Here is a 25,435-nt window from a genome sequence, read left to right on the forward strand (position 1 = left end):
CCAAAGATAAGCCAATATTTACCAGCTCAGGATTTTTTTTTCTGAATATTTGAGCTGGCGGGGGTGGGGGGGGGGCAGGGGTGGGAGGGGTCACCTTTTCATTGAACAATGCTTGTTTAGTCTCCTAAGTCTTTAATGGGTTGTCCAAAATGGATGCCTCTTCCTTTTTTTTTTTTCCCCCCCAGGGAGAATTAGGAAACTAAGGTTTCATAGCTCTGTTGTGATCTCGAGTAATTTGCTTCTTAGGTGGTGTCTGAACTCCTGAAGGGGTTCAACGTGGGGCCAATTGGAAAACAGCCTTTTGTCACAGAATGCACCACTTACATTTTTTAGCAGAGCCACCAAGGGAGGCAGCGTGCCACAAGCAATCAGCTGCTGGATGTGCTGGCAGGGCCCTGCAGCCACGTTGCTCAAGGCCCAAGCCGCCTCCTTCTGGATGGAGGACCTGGGATGCATCAGGAGCTGGGGCAGCACGTTCAGGATGCCCGCGTCAATGGCCACCTGGGTCTGGTGATCCGTTCCTGTGACGATGTTCCCCACGGTGCGGAGAGAGGGGGTCTGGAAGAACAAGGCTGCAAGTGTAAGCAAGCTTTGCCAATTTATCACAACAGAAGGGGACAGTCACACCAAGCTATGTGCACTCCCAAATATGCGTCCTGCTGTGTTGATGGTGCTCAGGAAACCTGTGAATGATGATCAAATCCATGATCTTTATTAATTCAGCACATCCGTAGCCATTTGCATAGTTTGAAGGTACTTGCTAGCCTCTCAACAGTTCCAGGTTCAGTGAGACAGAGGTCAAGGGATGGCTTTATTAAGAAATGACGCTGTCCTTCCATAATCTTACACTGGGAAAATCGCTAAATTGATTACAGTATTTATAATGTGGTAACTTCTACTGAATTTGTATTTAGCAGGAGTGTCAGGTTCCTGCTGTATATTTAATTGGAGCTAATGAGATCCCAATGGCATTTGTTGATGTGTTCACAAACACCCTCTCAACTCTGAAGGTCCCCAGGATGGGTCTGCAATTGGGCTCAAGACAACAGTCCTCTGAGGGCTGACTGTGCATTCATTCTGGTTTCTCTGCACTGTAGTGGCTGCCCCAGCACAGACCACCAACAGTTCTAGAGTTTTCCTAGCCTTTCATGCTAGGTATCTGCTACTCAAGTGAGAGGTGGAATAGGCCAATCACAGCCTTGGAAGGATGGTTCCAAATGGGCCCTCGACACCCAGGACATACAGCTTCTTATTTCTTCTTATTCTCTTCATACCCTCCCTCCTCTCAATATCATCCCCCCAAACTAACCTTGATGTCTGAATAATATTATGCTAATCTAGGCACAGATGATTGCGAAGCCTGCATAAATATACAAGGCTAGCCATAGAAGTCAAAAGGGGCACCCATGTTTTAAGGCATATCTTCAAGAAGCTTCTAAGTGACATGTTTCCTATCCTAGCCAAGTATTTGATGTTGACTTTGTTTCATTTTTACCTAGACTATTTCAGTAGTCTAATAACAAACTGGGGAGAGGATAAGAGGGAATTTTCTTTTACCCTCGAGTAAGAAATTTAAATGTTATAATGAGCTTTATGTTAGCACACACATGCACACACTCACGTATACCCTGCATTAGCCAACTGGTTAACATCCACATGCACAGACCACTGGAAGGAAAGGCCACAAAAGGGTGGAGGGACCAGAAGCAATTTCAATGTGCTGCTTTTCTATACTTTCTAGTTACCAGATTAAGAAAAAGTAAGTTACTTAACATCCACTAGGCTTTTCGATCAAAATACATTCAAGTCCTTGGCTAGACAGTAGCAGAGACCAGGGCAATGCAGACCACAAGCTTTGTTCTAGGTAAAGTATTAGAGCTGATGGTGGGAGAGGTCTCACTCAAGTGAGTATGACTCCCACATTCTAGTTGGAAGGTTCATGCAGAGACAGGCAGGACCAGGGACATTTACCAAGATATTGAGCTCCGAGCTGGTCATGAGCTGGACCAGCCTGGGTAGGACGCCCGTGTCTACCACTTGGCCGATGCGCTCATTACAGCCATCACTGAGGTAGGACAGGGCCCAACAGGTGTCCGAGAGAACCTCGCCATCTTCATGCTGCAGGAGGTGGAAGAGCACGGGCAACATTTGCTTCACTGCTTTCTTGCAGGGGTAAGGGCTCTTGTTTCGGCAGAGGTTGGACAAAGTCCATGTGATGTTCCGCAGAAACGTGATCTGTAACAAGGAGACTGCTTCCAGCATCGGGGGCAAAGAAGGAAAAAGGCCAATGGCTACATGTCCTTGCCATATTTCATCAATATTATTGACCAGTGTGAAGCAAAGAATTTGAGCTTCATGCAGACTTTGTTCTTAGTAGTGATGCACACTAGGGAGACTGAGAACAAGTTTAGGTTTCCTATTCAAATGTTATATGTAGGTTTCCTTGGATTCTTCAAAATGTCCCTCCCACCTGGACTCAGTTGATGACCCTGTTTTCACTTCTCATCGACAAAACAAAGGTCAAGCAGGAGTTGCTTGGTCTGCCTAGTAACCCTACCAACATGTGGCAACCACATTTCTGATCTTTGTTCAGGGGTCAGTCTTCCTACACCACATCTGGATCCCATTTTTGCCTTTGAAGATTCTGTCCCCACAACCACCTTTCTGCCCTGGATCACTCCCACACTCTGGGACCCCTCCGTCTCTCTAGCCATGGTTCTGCTTCTATTTTTAGAGTCCAGCCCTCAAGGATGTGTCTATATTTGCGTCTACCTTGCAGCTTCTTACTTGTTCTTCCACCCCTCTGGTCTGATTTCTGCCCCTACTTCTTTTTACTTAGTGATGAAATCAGCTTTTTCCAAGTCACCAAATCCAACAGCTGCTTTTTCAGTCTTAAAGTTACCATCCCTATCAGAGGTATTTAGTACCCCTCTTGAAAAAGCTCTTTTTGGCGCCTATGACCCCAAACCTGCATTTCTATCGCCAAATAGGCTGTTTCTTCTCAGTCTTTGCGGTGGGCTCTGCCTGTCTTCGGAGTGTCAGAACTCTTGAGACTTAGTCACAGGCTCTCCTCATACTCTAGGTCAGGGGTTGGGGCAAATTCTTTCTATAGAAGGCCAGATAGTAAACACTCTCAGCTTTATGGACCATAGGGTCTTCTCTGGTGCAACAAGTCATCTTTGCCCTTGTAACATTACAAAAGCAACTGACAATATGGGCATAAATAAATGGGGATGGCCATGCTCCAATAAAACTTTATTTATAAAAGTAAGCATCTAGCCCTGCTCTAGTTGATCTTGCCCAGCTGGATGACAGATGTGTGCACAATCATCTAGACCAACATTATCCATCCTGACATTGCTACGATGGTGTCTCTCACACTCTTCACCTTAATATGTACAATTAAGGCTCTGATTCCTTCTTCCCTCCATCTTCCCATTTCTCTAGGAGGACCGTCATAACAAGCGAACCCAAAACCGGAGGGCATCCTTGCTTCTTTCTATCTCCCATGTCCAACATGGCAGCATCCCATCTCCATTTGCTATCATTTTACAAGCAGCCAGAAGGGTCTTTCTAAAAGATCAGATCACTTCACTTCCTGCCTTGAGATCCTTCAAAGCCTTCCCTCTGTCAGCATGAGGAAGTCTAAGTCCCTTGCCCTACTTGTCCTCTTACATTGTTCTCTCCTTGTGAACTCCCTGGTCATGTCAGCTTTTTTCTGGTTCCATTAGGTCAGGTTTTCTCCCACCCTGAGGGCTGGGTATTCCCTTGGCTTTTAGAAGCTACCTTCTCTTCGTTTTTGTTTGAAGCAAATCTAAAACCCAAATTTATCTCCAGTGGGGTCGGGGTGGGGGAGCTCTATTGTTGCCACATCAATCAACTCTGACTCTAAGCTTCAAATCAAGACCCAGTACCCCGGAACAGAACTGGAGACCCATTAATTCTATCTGTGCCCCTTGAATGGAGAGCTTAGTCATCTACTTTTGAAGGACTATAATTTTAGAAAACCTCTAATGGAACTCTTCCAATGCCACCCCCCCAAAAGTAAAATCAGCACTAGTGGCCCCTGGGGGCAAATTTCCATCAACCTCTACCCAAGGTGATATTCAGTCCTAGGTCTTGCTTATAAGTGCTGTCCTAAGGGGCAAGGCAGCACCCATATGACCTAACTGACTTGAAAATACTTCCACAATTTCAGAAACGTGTCACCTAGCTAGCTTTTCTACTTTAAAGACACTTACAGGTATGGTTGATGAAACCAGGGCCAGCAGATGTGGAATGGCATTGCTCGAGATAACCAGGTCTCTGAATTCTGGGCCATCACCTTCAAATAGATAAGAATGTGACATCTGAACAGGGGACAAAGAGAATCCTGGGGGTAAGCGACTACTTTTTTAAAAGCCTGTGCAGGGGCGCCTGGGTGGCGCAGTCGGTTAAGCGTCCGACTTCAGCCAGGTCACGATCTCACGGTCTGTGAGTTCGAGCCCCGCGTCAGGCTCTGGGCTGATGGCTCAGAGACTGGAGCCTGTTTCCGATTCTGTGTCTCCCTCTCTCTCTGCCCCTCCCCCGTTCATGCTCTGTCTCTCTCTGTCCCAAAAATAAATAAATGTTGAAAAAAAAAATTAAAAACAAAAAAAAAAAAGCCTGTGCAAAGGGTGAGATGCCAAAATGCATTCCTGGGTTGGGCAAATACTTAGGATACCCATGAACTAGATTCTCTGTCTCCATCATGTTGGTTGGGTAGATAGACCAGATGTGTGCACCACACAGCAATGACTGTCATAGGCAGTCTGTGGACACATCAAGGAGCCAGCCAATAGCCCAGGAAGTGTCCTCGAGACTCTAAATGCCGATGGTACTTCATAGCATGGTTCTCAAGAAGATGAAGGCTATTACAGGCCAAATTGTCTTCCCAGAAGATGTTGACATGGGACAGAGGCTTCCAAAAGCAACTCAAAACCAAGTCTGGGGGATGGGTAGATGCTAGCCATCTGCTATCTGCTGCTCAAGCGAGAATACCAATTTGAGACCCTAGAAGTCTCAGTTTGTAATTCTTCAACCACCAGGACAAGGCATATGTTACTTTATACCACCCGATTTTGCCTGTTCCTTACTGAACCAAACAAAATGAGGGACAAAGTCTCTGTAATAGGTGCTTCATTTCTGCAAGCATTTACCACGCAGACTTACTTTATATTCTGCATTTGCTATCCCAATACCCTAAGTCCTTGGAGGTCTCATCACAGTGTTTGCTTCTGCTGATTCAGTCATGGTGGGTTGTTGACTCTCTGAACTTGAAACTGCTAACATTTGGCTGATCTTAATTTGTCAAAATCCAGAGGGGCCCAATTGAGTTCATTTCCCCCCCAAGAGTATTGTATTTATATCCAGCCAGGAATGCTAGAACTTTCAACACTGTCGCACTAACTCCTCAGTTCGTGCTTTCCTGGCCCATGCAGGGAATACAGCAGCAAGCCCCAAACTCACAAGGCCATTTTAGGATTGCATTTTCAGGGAAGACTTTTACCCCAAACTGAGGAAATATTATCTTTTGTTACATTCCCTTGGCAACTTTTACTGGAGGTAGAATTTTTTCAAGGTCCTGCGTTATGAATGGGTGTGTCATAAATGTCACAGTGCATGGGTCAAAGACTGGTCTTCTGTTCCTGAGGCCATTGAGACCTGAGGCCATAGGACCCCAGTATTGGCAGATGGCCTTAGGCGGCCTTTAGCTTTCAGTACGTACTGCATCATCTAGTTTCAGCTTTAATTTTCAGCCTCTGAACTTGACTCTGAATTTTGGAAAAGCCTGTCAGGCCTCCCCACTGTTTCTAGATATTTAAACTCAGATGATCAAGTCTATGATGCTACCCAAAGAACTCCCATAGCATGCCAGGCCAGGTGCCTGACCCACTGGTTTCCTAGCCCTTTATGAGGAGTGTCTTACCTGCTATATTACCAAGGGCCCACACTGCCTGTTCACACACAGTCATGTGGGGGGAAGACAGGAGCTCAACCAAAGGTTGGATGGCCCCACTTTCCACAACCGCCTGAGTCTGCTCTGAAGTCCCAGAAGCGATGTTGGTCAGAGCCCAGGCTGCCTCGAACTGCAAGCAGGGGTGAAGTGATGACTTCAGGAACTCCACCAGCCTGGGAATGAGCCCGGCTTCAACAATCAGTTTTAGAGGAGGGTTCCTTTCACGGGACAGCATTTTCCTTTGCAATCAGAGGGAAAAAAATAAAAGCAAGTCATGTGAGTCTGATATTAAGAACCTCCTTTATAAATGCTCTTGGCATTTCTAGCTATCAAACAAGACTAACAGCTGGGCCAGAGCCACTTAATATCCTAAAGTCCAGCCCATGGCACTTGGCAGTGATGAAGCAACATTTTTCCCTTCAGGTATTATCTATGAGCAGAGATTCCTATAGAGGCCAATTTAAATTAAGCAATTCATCTCTGACAACACTTGCATATCTTAAGATGTTCTCAAGGACAGTGTAGAGGAACAATTTAGTCTTGCTTTTGAACAGACTCACCTTCTCTTATGTTGCATGGGCATTTTGTCACTGCCACAAAACCAGGAAGGCCCCTGAAACTTATTCCTAGCTTGGAACCTATGAATAGCAGAAGTCTGTTTAGCCATACCTGGCTGCCTGGGTGGCCTGGAAACATAGGTCTGGATCTGAGGCATTCACACCATTGATTATTTCTTGCAGGTTGAGGCTGACCTGCAAGAAGAGATGCTTTTGGGTCAGAGTCTCTGCGAAAAGGAACCATGAAGGTCATCTGGTCTAGCCATCTATCTGATTAGAACAAGCTGGCTTGGGCAGTATGCTGGTCTGCATTAGGGGAGAGAAAGACATTTGGTGGTCTTATAGGACACACAGATCTGTGGGACCCTTCCCATGCTCTGGGGAAGGGGTAATTCTTATAATCACTTGGATTCCCAGCACCTTTTCATTCCATGAAGAACATGCTAGTTATGATCAACAAAAATAGAGTAAGGATCTCCAAAACTTCTCTTCTCCAAAACACCACCACTACCACCACCACCAACAACACAAGTAGAATCAACCTTCCAAACTCTAGAAACTGACCAAAGGCTTGTAGCCCAATTTGTTTTGAGCCAAAAAGAGATTATTCAAGAAAAACAGCTAATCTTGAAAAGAAGAATTCTAGGAAACAAAAATGCATCAACGTATGAACAGGATTATACATCCTGATCGACTGGGATCCAATCTGGGAAGGCAGGGGTGGTTCAACATGGGAGCATCAGTGTAGTAGAACATATTAATAGAATATTAATTCTATTAATAGAATTAATGGGGGGAGGAACACAAAATTATCTCGATAAATGCAGAGTAAGAGCATTTGACAAATTCAACCATCCTTCCATGATAGAATAGCTGGAAATAAAAGGAAACTTCCTTAACCTCATAAGGTTATTTTTTTTTCTATAAAAAAAAATCCCCCCTCAAGGGAGGGGAGGGTGGGTGATGGGTATTGAGGAGGGCACCTGTTGAAATGAGCACTGGGTGTCGTATGGAAACCAATTTAATAAATTTCATATTAAAATAAATACATAAATAAATAATAAAAAATAAAAAAAATCCTACCTCTCGCATCACAATTAATGGTAAAAGATGGAAAGCTTTCCCCTTAAGATCGGGAACAAGACAAGGATGCCTCCTTGCTCTTATTCAACATAGTATTGGAAGTTCTAAACAGATTAATTAGGTAAGAAAAACAAAGCCATCCGGATTGGAAAAAGAAGTAAAATTGTCTCTATCTGCAGAAGACAAAAACTTGTATATGGATGATCCTGAAGAATCCCCCCACATACACACAAATTAGAGCTGACAACCAAACATAGCTGGGCTGCAGGGTTAACATACAAGAATCACTTGTATCTCTATATAGTAGCAGTGAACACTCCAAAGCTGAAATTAATAATTTTATTTACAATAACATCAAGAAGAACAAAAGACTTGGGAATAAATTTAGCAAAAGAAGCACATGACTTACATACTGAAACTATTTTTAAAAATTAGAGAGGGCCTAATATATTAAAAAATACCCCATGATCATGAATTGGAAGACTTAATGTTGTTAAGATGGCAATACTCTTATAAACTGGTCTACAGATTCAGTGTAATCTCCATTAAAATCCTAGCTGTCTTTTTTAAAAAAAATTGAATTTATTGTCAAAATGGCTTCCATACAACACCTAGTGCTCATCCCAACAAGTGTCCTCCTCAATGCCCATCACCCATTTCCCTTCTCCCCTACCCCGATCAACCCTTAGTGTGTTCTCTGTATTTAAGAGTCTCATATGCTTTGCCTAAATCCTAGCTGTCTTGCTAGAACAAATTGTCAAGTTGATTCAAAAATTCATGTGGAAATGCAGGGGATTCCAAATAGCTAAAATATCTTGAAAAAGAAGAACTAAGTTGGAAGACACTTCCCTATATCAAAACCACCACAAAGCTACAGTAATCAAGTCTGTGCTACACGGACATAGGGTAAACATGTTGATCAATGGAAGAGAATCCGAAGTCTACAAATAAACTCTCACGTGTATGGTCAGCTGATGTTAGACAAGGGATTTAAGACCATTCAACGGGGACAGGATGGTCTTTTTGATACTGGGACAATGAGATATCCACACATGGGATGATGAAATTGGACCCCTAACTCACACCATTTACAAAAGTTTATTCAAAATGGATCAAAGGTCTAAATGTAACAGCTAAAACTATAAAACTCTTAGAAGGAAACTTGGACATAAATCTCTGTGACCTTGGATCAGGCAATGGATTTTTTTTTTCATGTTTATTATTTTAGACAGAGAACATGAGTGAAGGAAAGGCAGAGAAAGAGAGAGGGAGATGAAGGATCCGAAACAGGCTCTGTGCTGACAACAGAGAGCCTAATGCAGGGCTTGAACTCATGAACCGTGAGATCATGACCTGAGCTGAAGTTGCTTAACCAACTGAGCCACCTAGGCACCCAAGGCAATGGATTCTTAAATATGATACCTAAAGCACAAGCAACCAAATAAAAAAGTAGATAAATTGAACACTTTCAAAATTTAAGACTTTTGTTCAAGGATTCTACTAAAAAAGTAAAAATGACAATCTACAGAGTAAGAGGAAATATTTGCACATCATGTATCTGGTAAGGGTCTAGTATCCAGAATAGACAGTGTAAAGAACTCTTACAACTCCACAAGAGAAAGACAAATTACTCAATCTTAAAATTGAGCAAAGGGTTTGAATACACATTTCTCCAAAAGATACACAAATAGCCAATAAGCACATCAAAAAAATGATCATTGGTCGTTAGGAAAACATACCAAAATTCCAACAATATAGCCCTTTGTACTCACTAGATGGCTATAATCCCAGAATGGACAAGTGTTGGTAAGAGAGCCAGCATGTACAATGATACAGCTACTTAGGAAAACAGTTTGGCAACATATTTGTTTCCTATTGTTTCTGTAAAAATTACCACAAATTTAGTGGCTTAAAACACCACATCATCTTCTAGTTCTGGACATCAGAAGTTCACAATCAGCTTCACTGGACTAAAGGCAGGGCTGGCTTCTCCTGGCGGCTCTGAGGAAAGAATCTGCTTCCTTGCCTTGTTCAGATTCTAGAGGGGCCACGTGCATTCCTTGGCTTGTGACTCCCTCCCTCCATCTTCAAAGCACAATATGCTAATCTCCCCTTCTGTGGTCCTATCACCTGCTCTGACTTGTCCTTCATCCTTACTGTAAGGGCCGATGTGATTACACTGGGTCCATCCAGATAATCCAGGATAATCTCCCCATCTCAAGACCCTTAACTTAATCACATCTACAAAGCCCCCTTTGCCATACAAGGCAACATTTATAGGTCCTGGGGATTAGGAGATGGAGGTATTTGGAGGGGGAGCCACTGTTCAGTTTACCTCCAGCCTCAAAGAGTTAAACAGGATGACAATATGATCCCACAATTCTCCTCCTAGGCATGCTCCCAAGAGAACTGAAAACACATCCACACAAACATTTGTGCACAAAGCACCATTATTCATTATAGCCAAAAAGTGGAAACGCAAATGTCCACCGACTAACGAATGGATAAACAAAACTTGGCATGTCCATACAATGAAATGTTATTCAGCCATAAAAGCCATGAAGTCCTGGGGCGCCTGGGTGGCTCAGTCAGTTGAACATCTGATACTTGATTTCAGCTCAGGTCATGATCTCACAGTTTGTACGTTTGAGCGCCAAATTGGGTTCTGCACTGACAGTGTGCAACCTGCTTGTGATTGATTGATTCATTCATTCATATTCTCTCTCTCTCCCTCCCTCCCCCTCCCCTACTCACATGTGTACACGCACATGCTCTCTCTCAAAATAAATAAACTTGAAAAAAAAAAGGAATCAAGTATTGACATATGTTACAACACAGACAAGCCTTGAAAACATTATGCTGAGAGAAAGAAGCCATGTACAGAAAGTCAGAGAATGCTAACAGCCATTCCGTTTAATGGCTGCTAATGTGTCATCAGATCTATTTGCCCAGATCGAATTTAGCTCTGCCCTGTAAGACTCCTAATCCTAGCAGGGTGCAATAATGCATGTGGATGGTTAAGATGGGACACAGACAGTGGCAGATCATAAAAGGATGTAGAGCCACGACTATCAGAGTCTAAGAAGAGAAACTCCCCAGTCAAGTTATTCCGGAAAGGACCCACGAAAGACAGCATTAGGCTGCACATCAACGCAGAATTTGCACTGAGTGAGGTTAGGGTGGATGGGGAACTGGTGATGAAGGACAGCACTTGGGTCCTAGGCAAGACTTTATATGCTGAATGACTAGATATAACCCCTCATTTCTTTTTTTTTTTTTTTAATTTTTTTTTTCAACGTTTATTTATTTTTGGGACAGAGAGAGACAGAGCATGAACGGGGGAGGGGCAGAGAGAGAGGGAGACACAGAATCGGAAACAGGCTCCAGGCTCTGAGCCATCAGCCCAGAGCCCGACGCGGGGCTCGAACTCACGGAGCGCGAGATCGTGACCTGGCTGAAGTCGGACGCTTAACCGACTGCGCCACCCAGGCGCCCCTAACCCCTCCTTTCTTATTTCTGGCCGAGAGATGGTAAGTTCATTTCCATTAGAAGCTGCACTTCATCTACCCCATCTCGCTCAGAATATAGATCCCAGACTCACAGCCACAAAGGTAATGGCCCTTCGCTTTCCAACACCACCAGCTTACCTCTACCCCCCTCCTTAAAGACACTGGATTAGAGTTTGCAAGTTCCGAATGTATTAAACATTTTCAAGCCAGAGAAACCTGCTGAGCCACCGTCCTGAATGCCATATTCCCAATGTACGTACTCCTTTGGTTAGTTGTTCAGAAGCTGGGTCAGAGGAGACATTGGTGATATTTCTCCTCTTTAAGGCCTGCTCATCTTTCTTGGCTTTCCGGAGCTCCAGGCTGACTGCCATCCGCTGTTGCCGCCTCATCTAACGAGAAAAAAGAAAGAACCAGAGCCCTTAGAGCAGGGGAGTCAGGCTGTCACCCCATTTAGCTAAAACATGCTTCAAAGCGTCTGATTTCACTTTTACAGTGACAACAGTAAACAGTCCAGAAGAGTTAATATTACACAGTAAATAGTCAGCACGGTTTACCTCCTCTGCTTTCTCCTAACACCACATCCAGGAAAGTAGTTAACTTTCTTCCCAAAGTGAAGGAAGCCTGTCTACATTCTCGGCAGGCCAGGACTCTCAGCTGTAGAACCATCCAAGCTAAGTGTACCATTGTCCCGAGTCTGAGCACATCTCTATCAGTACTGATTGGTCCCGCAAGGGCAGGCCTGGGCCTCCCAACTGGAGATCCAGGCAGGGCTGGGGACCATGGCCTCTGAAGATATGACCCACATGTCCCTGACCATTTCCACCATTAGGGATCAGTCTACAGGTCATTGGAGCCTTGATCCAGCCCTGGATGCCAGACTGAGGGAGATTAAAATTAAAAACAAAACAAAATAGACCCTTTTATCTTGGTTCAGAAGAAACTCCTCGACTCTGTTGAGAATCCTGGGGGAAATGATCTAACCTGGGTTCCCCACATCATCTTCCCCTCCATTTCTGATACATTCCAGCCGTGAGATTTTTACTGCACTACTGCTTCATAGGGCGAAGCAGTTGCTTGGTACTCACAGATGCGTCTTTGCCTCGGTACTTAAATTTTCTCAGCCTCTCTTCTGGAGCATCCAAAGTCGGCATATTGACTGGAACAGTCAACCACCTGTAGGTAGGGCAGTTACCAGGAGATTTTCAGTGCCCAGTGTGTGGGCTCCTATGTGACGGCCATCCTTTCTCTAAGCCCCTAAGGGGCCCCCAGTGAATCGGAGAGCAGACTCAGGAGGCCAGCTTGCACGGGAATCACCATACCAGCTTGCACGGGAATCACCATACCAGCTCAACAAGCAATAAGCACCATGCAAGCACAAAGGAGACCAGCCCTGGGCTGCAGGAGTAAGGGATGCCTTTTAGATGCATTTTGGCTTGAACCTGGCCTGTGGTGGCTGGGGTAAGCTATAAGGCAAGCACAGAGCCATCTCACGTGGCTGTGTCCAAGGAGTTCTGTACAGAGCATACGTGCAGGCCGGTGGTGCCCAAACCAGGCTAGGACAGGAAGAGGATGGCCCTCTTCTCCCACACCCAATCCACCAGCCCTTGGGTCAGGATGGTCTCCAGCATGACCCGCTTGTTCTAACTCTGGTAGATTGCCTCCACCCGGACCAGGCCACCATCACCTTTCAGCCACACTAGAGCAACTGCCTCCCAATGGTTCTCCCTGCTTCTACCATTGCTCTATTCCAATCTGTTCAATACACAGAAGCCATGTGATCTCCTAAAGATGAGCATCTGATCACTTAATTCTCCCTGATTTAAAACCCTTTACTGGCTGCCTGCTGAGTTTAGAAGAAAACTCAGTTCCTGTGATACCCACCCTGCGTGATCTGGCCCCAGCTCACTTCACCTGCAGCAACACTTTGAATTCCTATGTAAGCATCTAAGGATCTTCTCAGTCTGTTCTATAATCTCCACAGATTTTACCACCCACCCAATATTTTCTTGTTTGTCTTCCTTTCCCTATTCCCAATCACGATGGGGTCACATGTGTCCTAGCTACGATTCCTCAGCCCTTTCACGATGCATGACATATAGTGAGTAGGTACTCAAATCTTTGAGGGTGGTGGGTGGTAGGTCACAAAGAGAGCTGGTCCCCAGTTAGAGGAGGTTATTCAAATCAGGCCACATTTTAACTTTCTACAAGGCAGCTGGGAATGACATTTCTTACAAGTGTTCAATGAACGTCCATCTGTTCCCAAGAATCCAGGATGAACCAGACAACACTGGAGAGAAAACTGGATAAAGAAGACCAGAGTTGGGGTGCCTGGGTGGTTCAGTCTGTTAAGCGTCAGACTCTTGATTTTGGCTCAGGTCATGATCTCACAGTTCATGAGCTGGCCCTCCGTGCTGACAGTGGGGAGCCTGCTTGGGATTCTCTCTCTCTTTCCCTTTCTCTGTCCTTTCCCCTCTCTCTCTCTCTCTCTCTCTCTCTCTCTCTCGCTCTCTCAAGAATAATTTTTTAAGTTGTTAAAAAAAAAAAGAAGAAGAAGAAGACCAGAGTCTATTGCCTCTATTCTTGAGCATACAACAGCTGGGAATAATTTGGCCAGGAAAGACTAATTCAGACACATCAGCTTGGATGGGACCGTGTAGGCAAGTAGACTTCCAGAAGTAGAGAGCCAAGACCGAGGTCTTAAGAAGAGAGATGAACTCTGTTTGAGAACAGAACGAGAACAGAGTCTCGATGACATTCCTGGTAGGGCCTAAAAGAACGAACCAGCAAGGGACCAGGCAAAAAGAGAGTTTGAGTCAGAACAAAAGAATGATAGCGTCTGAGGCACAAGCTGTAACAGCAGCTACCAGGCCACCGAGGACGATTCCCTAAACACAGTGCCACCAGCCAGCCACAGCTTGAAAGAGCAAGCGGGCTAAGCCTCAAGCCAGAGAGTAATCATGTTCTAGACTTTCATCTACTTTTAAATAATCTCAAATTCTGCTCCGTAAGAAAGAAGAGTTGCTTTTAAGGACCAAAAGAACAGAACATCCTTTTTTTTTTAAGTAGGCTCTACACCGAACATAGGGCTTGAACTTACCACCCTGAGATCAAGAGTCACATGCTCTACTAAGCCAGCCAGCCAGCCACCCCTGGGACACCCTTTAAAACACCATCTCCAAAGAGTTTTGCTAGTCGGCTAGAATAACCAGGGTCAAGACAGTTATCAGCTGGAAACAGATTTGTGTCAGAGCAAGGAGCTTTACCTTACATCTCCAAGAGATAAGGCACGTGGCATTTTATCAGTCTGGAGTAGAGTCGTATTAAGGGCTCAGTTCAGGGAGCAATGGCCAAAACATTTATTGCATGCCAGGAATGTCGGACACTCGGGATTAAATGAAGCAACATTAACAGGAAGGTGGAGAGAGCCCCATTTTACAGGTGGGGAAACGGTGTCAGAGGTCACTCCCCACAGAAGCCCAGAGTGCCCACAGCTGTGAAACATCAGGGCCAGGACTTCAGCCTCAATCTGACTCTCACGTCTGTGCTTCGGATCACTAAGCTCTGTAAGGAGGTCTGAGGAGGAAGACAAGTCACTACCACGGTGGCACTCAATGCACGGGGGAGACGCTGGAAAATAGGAAAGCGTAGGTATTAGCGAGGGAGGCCACTTCATTGCCATCTCATCCACCGTTCGTGGCCCGACCAGCTCAGTCCAGGAGACCCTCTGAATGTGCATGAGGCCAGTTTGGTACAAGGGGATGAAATGCTTTTGTTTCGGGAGAGACCCAAGGCAGTGCCTGCTCCAGGACTATTGCCACGGGAACCACACATCCTTCTGCCACAGCCCAGAACATGTGGCCACAAGGGAGCTTAGAAGTAGATCCAGGGGTTCAGGTGATCGCCACCTTCCTTCCAAATCAAGTATCAAGCAGAAGGCCTGTAGGAGATGCCCAAGCAGAAAAAGTTCAACTTCAGATGGAACAGGGTCCTTTCCCCTCCCCCACCCCTGGGGGCATCTCGAAGGAGCAGTTTGAAAGTCACCGATTTAGCCAAACCACTCATTTGGGGATAGTCTGCAAAGCAAAGCAAATTCTTCTGGCTTTCGCAAGTTTCTTTGGCCTCAGCTCCAAGTGTGCTCTCTTCCCCTCACGTTCCTATTTGTAGCGTCCAGAGAGCCATGACCCTGCCACCCTTTACCAGTCGCAGGAAAGAGCCCAGGCTCGGAGGTAGGCACAGGATCACAGTCAGAACCTGTCTTCGTCAGTTCTCAGTTTGAGATCCAAAGAAAGCCAAATTAGCTATTTAGGTAAATATCACCAATGTAGAGGCTTTACTGACCCAACCTCTGGCCACCTCTGCTGCTCCCCACACACTAGGAGACTCCTACCCTGAGGGGCAGGTGGCAAGGGACCCTGGCCAACCTCATGGTCTCCCAGGCTCCCAAGCTGCTCTTGACTTTTTGTTCCTTTTGGGGGAAAGGGAGACTAGGGGACTTCTAAGTCTTGTTGATGGCATGGAGTCACTTTCTCTGGTTGGGGCATTACAGGCCAATTTTTAAATACTTTTCTAGATCCAGCCGAGCTCTGACTGTTACCATCTTTCAAGAATTGAGAACAGTTTTCAATTAAGATCTAGATCATCCAAGAGTCAGCTTCTAGAAAGTATTTTTCAGATTTTTACACACATTCATGGTATAGAAAATTCCATACCTCAGAAATGGATTGAACATTAACTTCCATAACCTACCCCTCCTCCAAGTTAACCTTTAAAAATTCACAAGCGTACCAAGGGGCTAATTATAGAAGGGGGGTTTGATAGACACAGTTTGGCCACATGTTTCTCCACTTGCCTGTACTGTGGACTTTTTTTTTTTAAGTAATCTCTACGCCCAACATGGGGTTCGAACTCACGACCCCGAGATCAAGAGTCACATGCTCTACTGAGTGAGCCAGCCAGGCACCCCAACTGGGGGCATCTATTGACGTATATTCAGAACTGCATCACTAACAGCCACTTCTTTGAACAGTGGGATTTGTTTTAAGCTAAAACTACACATAGGGTTGGATCAAGGGTCATTCCCCGGGAAGTGCTGGGGTCACTGAGTGTGCATGGGTCCGAAAGCTTGCACAGCAGGGCCGGAGTATAGGGGTGAAGAAACAACCATGGGGGCATACAGGGCTGGGGGTAGGGTGCCACGGACACAGGGACCCCAACTTGACACTCACAGGGGCTTACCAACGTGGGCAAAACGTGTCCAGACACTAAGCTTGGTGCAGGGAAACACACAGTCAGGTGTGCCTCCAAGGCTGGGAAGCAGAGGGCCCAGCAAGAAAGGAGGCAGGAGACCAGGTCCTCTTCCCGATGGTCCTACTGTGAGGCTTGGGAAGGCTCTGGGAGGGGGCAGAACCACCCTGGGAGTGATTCCTACAGGTGAACATGTCTTGGTGGGCATTTCAGGGAGAGGTTACACAGGCACACAGATCTATGGGCTGCCGTGTGGTCAGGCCCCATGCACCGTCAGCCCCAACATGGGCTCTGAGGAGTAAACAGACACCCAACAATGGTCACATCCTCCTCACCCACCCAGAGAGCAAGCCGAGCACCACTTAGCACAGTTTCTGTAAACCAAGGCTGAGTTCAACAGGAAGAGACCTGGCCTAGCCTCCCTGGGAGCCGTCCCTCTACGCAGGCCGCAGGCTTTTGCAGAGGGGACAAGGCTGCAGCAGCCTCACCCAATCCCCAAACAGGAGCAAGGTGTCCCGTCGATGCCCAGACAGAGGATTCCAGGAGGACACGGCCACACCCGGAACCCCCAGCGCCCACCCAGTCGTTACTCACCTAGAAAGGAAGCACAGCCTCCACCCCCCTGTGGGCCTTAAATGCCCTCAGCAATCAGCAGGTGTTTCGGGGCGTTTGGCCCTTCCCCACAGGGTTGGTTTCTGACTCAAGTCAATGGATCTGGGCTTTGGATGTGCATTGGAACCACATGGGGAGCTCTGAGCAGCCTGCTGCCTGGGCCCCAGCCCTGAGGCGGATGGAGTTGGTCTAAGAGGAGGCCCCGGACTCCAGCTGCTTCTCATGTCCGGATGAGGCACAGACGGGAGCCTTGGAGGCACCATGGACCTTCAGCCTCTGCAGCTGTGGCCTTTTGAGACCCTTATGAAGTATCCACAGAAAAGGGACAGAGTGGGGTGGGGATATCTCCCTCCAGGAAGGGGTTTGCATTCTGGGTGTTTAGGTATCCGGGATCTGGCTAGATTGGCCTCCTCCTAAAATGGGAGTATTAGGCTTAACACTGCTGTGGAACGGTTACCAAGTGTTTATTCCCAAATCAGACTGGGAGATTGGGTGCCGGTGAGAATGGGGTTGGCTTTTGCATCAAAATGGAAATGGGAACAAAATTTCACATGTTGATTCAACAAATATTTTTTTTTTAATTTTTTTTCAACGTTTATTTATTTTTGGGACAGAGAGAGACAGAGCATGAACGGGGGAGGGTCAGAGAGAGAGGGAGACACAGAATCGGAAACGGGCTCCAGGCTCTGAGCCATCAGCCCAGAGCCTGACGCGGGGCTCGAACTCACGGACCGCGAGATCGTGACCTGGCTGAAGTCGGACGCTTAACCGACTGCGCCACCCAGGCGCCCCATTCAACAAATATTTATTGAGTCCTCACTGTGTGGCAGACCCTGAGTGCAACGGTGAACAAGATGACCTGGTCCCCACCCTCCCATCAGAAGTAGACATGGGCCCTTCCCAGCAGAGTGGGAGCAGGACCACAATTGGGAACATAAGGCAAGGAAGATCAGGGAGGGTTTCCTGGAGGAGGTGATACCAGAACCAAATCTTCAGAAGAAGCAGGAGTTAGCGGGTAAAACACTGGGAGAAAAAGGCTCCAGGCAGAGGAAACAGCATAGGAAAAGGCACTGAGGCAAGAAAAATGGCTATGGTTCCCCTGGAAACAGAGGCCATTCAGGATTGCCAGAGGGATGACAGGGTCAGGTGCCAGGGCAAAGGTGACCTGGTGTACAGGGGAGGGCTCTGTGGGGGTTGTCCGCTCTGGTCCAGGTAGTGAAGGCTGTGCTGTCTGAAGGGGACTTTATTTTTAGTTTAGTTTAATTTAGTTTATTTAAGTTTATGTATTTATTTTTGAGAGAAAGTGAGAGAGCACAAGCAGGGGAGGGGCAGAGAGAGAGGGAGAGGGAATCCCAAGCAGGCTCCGTGCTGTCAGCACAGAGCCCAACATGGGGCTCGAACCCACAAACCGTGAGATCATGACCTGAGCTGAAATCAAGAGTTCGACGCGTAAGCGAGGGAGCCACCCAGGCACCCCTTTAGTGTGTCATTTTAGAATATTCAGCTAGCCTCGGAGAGCTGAGGAGGACTCTTTCTGGGGGCGGGGCTAGAGGGAGGAGGGGCATATGGGGGCGTGGCTGGTGGAGGTGAAGGTGGGAGGGTCTGACTCCAAGACCTCCTGGTTCCTGGAGGGGGAAGTATGGGGAGAAGCCAGGTTCTGAGTGAGTGAAGCGTGGAGCTTCAGGGTTGGACCCTCACACCCAGGTTCCTGCAGGCCATCAAAGTGCGGATGCAGCCAGTCGATTCAGGGCTGGAGCGGGACTTGGTGACCCACTGGATGTGGTGGTGGGTGACAATGACAGAGACACATAAGTTGATGTAGTTTCAAACCGAGGTGGCTGGTGAGTAGTGGGCATTCGGGATGATTTACAGGAGGCCTGAACTTGTGGGATCCAAGGCTATCAGAGGGACGATCCCAGGCCCCCTTGCTCTGCCCAAGGCATTTGAGATAACCCACCACTCTCCCTGCTCCAGAATCCCCCTCACATCCTCATCCCTGCTTTGGCCCGTGCCCCTTCCCCTTTGGGCTTTTCCACAGACACAGCTGGAGGGATCCCTGCAACATTTAGCTCAGGTTATACTAGTGCTCCCCAACATGCCTACAGATCGCCTATGAGGCCCTTCATGCATACAGATCGCCTATGAGGCCCCGCATTGCCTTGCCTCCCCCCCCACCCCGCCCCATTCCACTCCTCCTGGCCTCACTCCCACTATTGTCCCTCTTCAGCCACCGCAGCTTCCTCACTGCCAGTCAAATGCATCTGGCCAGTGCTGGCCTCAGGGCCTTTGCACCTGCTACTCCCTGTGCCTCCCTCACTTCCTTCAGGTCTTAGTTTTTAGAGACCATTCCTGGTCACCTTGTCTAAAATCAAACTTCACTTCAACACTGCATTCCCATCAGACTCCCTAGCAGCACTTGTTAACATTTAAATGCAGAACATTTACTTGTTTATTTTCCACCTCCTGCTCTGCCACCAGCTCCCAGAGCCTGGTGGTGCAATCTCTATGAGGGTGGGGGTGTTGTCTGTTTAACTCACTGCTTTATCCCCACTGCCAGGAAGAGTCACTGCTCATTATATTTGTGGAATGCAGGCATGGGCATATGGGTCCCAGAGCCAGGCTCTCCCCCTGCCCCCACTGTGTTACAGGTGTCCCTCCTCCATCACTCAGAATGTACCCAGGATGTACAGTGGGCATGCTCAGTAACCTTCCCAAGCCAGGCATCGAGCCGGTGTCCTTTGAATAAATCGAATCAGCGTGCACACTAGTGCCCACAGCTGCTATGCGAAGGACTCAGAGAAGCAGGAGGAAAAGCAGTTTGGATGGACCCCGAGTCCTCAAATGGAAGTCACTTCATCCTCCCCTACGCCTAAGCCCCAGTCATGGGTAACAGCCACATCATCCACCAGACTGGGAGCCTGACATCAGCCCCCCACTCCCTGTCTCCTTCCTCCATCAGCCCCGCCCTCCACTGAGCCCTACTCCTTGGCCCTCCCGACCTCTGCTCTGCCGGCCATCAAGGGCCACTTGCCCACTGGTCTGGCGACACTTTCCTATAACACCTGTCCAACAAACTCTCACATTAAATTTTCAAGAGTGAATTACCCAGATGGGTTTATTTATGTGGTTTTTTTTAAAAATTATTCTTTAATGTTTATTTATTTCTGAGAGAAAAAGACAGTGCAAGTTGCAGAAGGGCAGAGAGAGAGGGAGACACAGAATCCAAAGCAGGCTCTAGGCTCTGAGCTGTCAGCACAGAGCCTGACGTGGGGCTCGAACTCACAAACCATGAGATCACGACCTGAGTCAAAGTCAGATGCTTAACGGACTGAGCCACCCAGTCACCGCTACCTGGTTTGTTTAACCTGCCTTGACTCCTCTGATGTAGTAGGGATTACCAATTTGGTTTCACAGAGCAGGAAACTGAGGCTGCTGACATTGACTTGACTTGCCTGAGGTTACATGATGGGGGAAGGCCAGGTCTGTGTGGCCCCATGTTTGCCTCAGGGCTCTGACCTGTGTTGGGATGGTGCCTGACTTCCTTCCTCCCTCCCTCCCTCCTTCCTCCCTCCCTGCCTCCTTCCTTCCTCCCTCCCTCCCTCCTGCCTTCCTCCCTCCCTCCCTCCTCCCTCCCTCCGTCCCTCCTTCTTCCTTCCTTCCTTCCTTCCTTCCTTCCTTCCTTCCTTCCTTCCTTCCTTCCTCCCTCTGTCCCTTTCTTCCTTCTGTCTTTTATGGTGGTAAGATACACATAACATAGAATCGACCATTTTGGGGGCGCCTGGGTGGCTCAGTCAGTTAAGCATCCGACTTTAGCTCAGGTCATCATCTCGCAGTTTGTGAGTTTAAGCCCCGTGTTGGGCTCTGTGCTGACAGTTCGGAGCCTGGAGCCTGCTTTGGATTCTGTGTCTCCCTCTTTCTCTGCCCCTCCCCCGTTTGCTCTCCGCATCTCTCTCTCTCTCTCTCTCAAAAATAAATTTAGAACATTAAAATTTTTTTTTAAAAATCCACCGTTTTGGGGCTCTTGGGTAGCTCAGTTGGTTGAGTGTCTGGCTCTTGATTTCAGCTTGTCATGATCTCACAGTTCGCAGGATTGAGCCCCATATCAGGCTCTGTGCTAAGCATGGAGCCTGTTTGGGATTCTCTCCTTCTCCCTCTCTGCCTCTCTCTCTCTCTTTTTCTCTCTCAAAAATCAATAAATAAACGTTTAAAAAAAAAAGAAATACCTGGCATATGTTACCTAATTTCTTAAAAAAAAAAAATCGACCATTTTAACCACTTTTGAGTATACAGTTCGTGTATGAAGCACACTCACACTGCTGTGCAACCATCACTGCCCTCCATCCCTAGAACCTTTTCATCTTCCCAAACTGAAAGTGTGTCCCCATCAAACCCTAATTCCACAGCCCCCTCCCCCAGCGCTGGACACCTGACCTTCTACTTTCTGTCTCTAAGAGTTCGACTCCTCCAGGGACCTCATGTAAGTGGAATCGCACAATATTTGTCTTTTTGTTACTGGCTTAATTACACTTAGCATAACGTCCTCAAGGTCCATCCATGTTTTAGCAGGTGGCAGAATTTCCTTCTGACTTCTTTCTTTGAAACAGGAACACGTTTTTGGGGGGTTTTGTTTTTTGTCTTTAGGAACATACTTTTTTACTGGCATCCCAAGGGCGGGCGGTGTGGGGCAGACGTCCTCCCAGACAGGAAGGAGTATTTATCACTGATGTCACATCTCTTATAATGGCCAATGCGGGGGGGGGGGGGGGTAATAAAAGCAGACTGATTTCTAGTTAGTGCTCATCATTGTCTCGAATCCTCTATGGTCAATGCATCGCCTTGTTGCCCGTGTTCCTGGTCAACTGCTCTCCCCACCCTCCCGGCGTGGTCATTCACTGGTTATTTATAAATTTCTAGTCATCATATTATAATATAAAAGGAGTTTCAGAAAAAGAACTCCGGAATTGGAGAGTTGCTGTAACAATTCCTCAGGGGATTTAGGAAAAGTTCTGTGATGGAAGTCAGTCTTTGGGAATCCGCTGCTCCTGACAAACGCAGCTGTCAACATCCTTGGCCTCTGCATGTGTGAGTGTGTGTGTATATGCGTGTGTGTCCACACACACATGTGTCAGAAAATCCCCCAGGGTCTAGGGAAATTTAACCCTCCAGGGTGATGACCCTTAGGAGCTAAGTTTAGATTCCTCGTAGGTGCTATTTGGCCTAGAAGCAGGAGATGAGGAAAAAGGGGATCTTAAGGAAAGAACAAGGCAGGCAGGGTGGGATACCGGAAAAGGAAACCAAAGGCTGATTCTTCATCAGGTCTGCAGGCTCTCTGGTAAAATCGGAACCTCAATTCCTCAATACAGTAGCTATTTCCTAAGAGTGTGTTCTGTTTAACGGCCTGGTCCAGCATCACTGCTCCCAAGTTTCCTCATCCACCTGATTACCCTAAGCATTTTCTTTTCTGGGAACGTGGGGGCAGTCTACCCAAGTTTCTTCTTTCAGGGCACCGGTGTGGCTCAGTCGGTTAAGCGTCTGACTCTTGGTTTCAGCTCAGGTCATGATCTCATGGTTCGTGAGTTTGGGCCCCGAGCTGGGCTCTGCGCTGACAACATGGAGTCTGCTTGGGATTTTTCACTCCCTCTCTCTCTGCCCCTCCCTGGCTTGCTCTCTCTCTCCCTCAAAAAATAAATACACATTAAAAAAAAAAAAAAGAAGTTTCTTCTCTCTAGGACCTCTGATTAGCAGAGGCACAGATCATGCCCAGAGTCCAGGGTCATGTGTGGCTTTCATCAGACACCATGTGACCCAGGAGCTGGGCTGTGGACAAGGCTCCACAGAGACCAGCTACTGGACACCCACCCTATGCTGGCTCTGTAAGGTGCAGAAGTGAATCAGAGTCCCTGCTGCCAAGGAACTTAGAACTCACCTGCCATCACTTGAGCACCTGGACTCTAATAATCACACAAGACCTTTCCCTCTGTCATTAGCACCTCACCTATGCACCTCACCTAGCACCTCACCTTACAACTTGGTAAGATAGATATTATTATCATCCCAGATAACTAAGTGGGGTAGGTATTCAATGACAGCACTGTATGTCCAGCATAATGTTCCTACTCCCTGTGATGGCTCTGTGGAGGATATGCTGTCTTCACAGAGTGCAGGAAAATAAGGCCAAAGTTCACTCCAACCCAGTCCCTGGCTCCAGAGAGGGTGCCCGCTGAATGGACAGATGGGTAATTGAATGGATAGATGGATGCAAGGATGATGGATGATGGATGGATGGATGGATGATGGAGGGATGGTTGATGGATGAATGAGTGATGGATGAATGGATGATGGATTGATGATGGATGAAAAGATGATGGATTAATGGATGATGGATTATGGAAGAATGGTGGGTAAATAATGGATGAATGGATGGACGAACGGATGATGGAGGAATGATGAATGGAAGGGTGATGCATGATGGATGAGTAGCTGATGGATGGATGGATGGATGAGTGGATGATGGACAACAGATGAGTGATAAATGAATAGATGATGGATGGATGGATGGGTGGATGATGCATGAATGGATAATGGATGGATGGATGGATGGATGGATGGATGGATGATGGGTGAATGGATGATGAGTGGACAGATGATTGATGACGGATGGATGAATGGCTAATGGATGAGTGGATGATGGATGATGGATGGATGATGCAGGAATGGATGATGGAAGAATGATGGATGGATGGATGGATAGATGATGGATGAACGGATGAACGGATGAACGAATGGGTGATGATGACAGAAGAATGGATAAGAGATTACCCAGCTGAGTTGGGGTTTGAGTTCCCCTGGGCTTTCCAGACACTGGACTTTATTCAACCTTGGGAGATTTATAGAAAGTAGAGAGACTCCTACGGAAAAATAAGAATAAATACTTCCTGACAAAGAGGAGTGATTCCCTGGGGGATGAAAAGTTGGAAAGATTTTTAGATATTTTTTAAATAATGATATGAAAATGGCACTTCGGTGCCAAAAAAAATCAAATTGAGATATAAGTCTCAGTGTGGTATGAGAAAAAAAAAAGTGTGCAGTGGGAGAAATTGATCTTCAGCAGCCTTGACCACCATATTTCTGGGATACCATAAAATTCACCATTAATTAGGAAATCTCTAGTTGGCTTGGAAGCAGAGACTTTTTAGGCTGGGCTGACTTTGGAGAACTTTTTGTCCAGGTTCCAGCTTGTCTCTGTCCCAACTGCAAAGCGCTGTGTTCAGAAAAGCCTGTCTTAGGCCCTCCCTTTTGTTTCAGAGCCTGCAAGGAAGATTCCAGCAGTGGCCTGCTGGGGCTCACCCTTCCCTGACATGACCCTGCAGGATTCCAAGGGTCTCTGGGGCGAGGGGCTATTTCTGGGCCCAGGCTCTGTGTCCATGTTTGGTCTTCAAGAAGCACACTGTGAACTTTCCTCCACCTGCCAAGACTTCTCCCCGCAGCCCTCCTGGGAGGACACTGGGCCCCTTTCCTCCAAGGCGGCAAACAACAGCTGAGAATGCAGTTTCTGGCCCTTACCAGGAAGGACCCTCCAACCACTGCCCTGGGGCAGAAAAACTAAGGGAGCCTCTTGAGACACATCGACCGACATTTGTTTCTTTTTTTTTTCCCCCTAAAAAATAATTCAAGATCCTAAAAATAGTCTTCATTGAAAAAACTCCAGGCAACACTGATACTTTTAAAGAAGGTTTAACCAAAAAATCACCTGAAATTCTGCCTCCCAGGGCTAACTGGCATGATCATCTGGCTAAACATCCTTTCAAATAAACTCTTGGTGCATCTGTTCACACAGGTGCCATTTTGCAAAAATGGCTTCAAGCTATTCTATAATCTTTCTTTAAAAAAAAAAAAAACAACAACAAACCCAACAGTATGCAGTGGGCTTTGTTGAATGCCAATGAATATGAATTTACATTGTCAGTTTAAAAAATATTTATTGTAAGGTGCCTGGGTGGCTCAGTTGGCTAAGTGCCGTACTCTGGATCTCAGCTCAGGTCTTGATCTCAGGGTTGTGAGTTCAAGCCCCACGTTGGACTCCATGAGGGTCATGGAGCCTACTTAAAAAAAAGAACATTCATTGTACCTTAATTTAACTTTACTTACATGTACATAATTTATATTATTACTTGTATTCACTTTATTAACTAATCCCCTATGGATGGACATTTAAGTTGTTTCCAACGTTTTGTGGAAAGCCAGCTCAGAGCTGCCTGAGGAAGGGGGGAGGGAGAGGAGGAAAGGAGGAAAGGAGGAAGGGAGAAGGGAGGGAAGAAGGAAGGATGACCCTTGAGCTTCTAAAGAGGGCTGAGGCGGGAGCCTGGGGCTGGGCGGTGCCTGAGGAGAGGCAGCTCTGGGCCTAAGGCTGGAGGTAAATGCCAGAAGCCTCAGGCCTGTATCAGTGGCTTTTC

At 46.9% G+C, this 25,435-nt stretch overlaps 1 protein-coding gene across 5 annotated transcripts in view; it reads right to left on the reverse strand.

The window, feature by feature from the left end:
* The window catches only part of KPNA7 (karyopherin subunit alpha 7), a 102,408-nt gene that overhangs the window by 11,464 nt on the left and 65,509 nt on the right, over nucleotides 1-25,435 (reverse strand). Inside the window, exons 1-8 of one of the 5 annotated variants that reach the window (XM_045048103.1) lie at nucleotides 16,965-17,113; nucleotides 12,212-12,299; nucleotides 11,387-11,515; nucleotides 6,647-6,729; nucleotides 5,948-6,216; nucleotides 4,242-4,324; nucleotides 1,972-2,235; nucleotides 325-558 (exon numbers count right to left, since the gene is read on the reverse strand). In XM_045048103.1, the coding sequence (XP_044904038.1) occupies nucleotides 325-558; nucleotides 1,972-2,235; nucleotides 4,242-4,324; nucleotides 5,948-6,216; nucleotides 6,647-6,729; nucleotides 11,387-11,515; nucleotides 12,212-12,277 (1,128 nt within the window). In that variant the 5' untranslated portion in view covers nucleotides 12,278-12,299; nucleotides 16,965-17,113. Of the gene's footprint in view, nucleotides 1-324; nucleotides 559-1,971; nucleotides 2,236-4,241; nucleotides 4,325-5,947; nucleotides 6,217-6,646; nucleotides 6,730-11,386; nucleotides 11,516-12,211; nucleotides 12,300-14,389; nucleotides 14,411-16,351; nucleotides 16,641-16,964; nucleotides 17,114-25,435 lie in introns of those variants that run through there. The other 4 variants (XM_045048100.1, XM_045048102.1, XM_045048101.1 and 1 more) reach the window with 4 other exon arrangements.

This window comes from Felis catus, chromosome E3 (genome assembly GCF_018350175.1).
Source record: "Felis catus isolate Fca126 chromosome E3, F.catus_Fca126_mat1.0, whole genome shotgun sequence".
NCBI lineage: Eukaryota > Metazoa > Chordata > Mammalia > Carnivora > Felidae > Felis > Felis catus.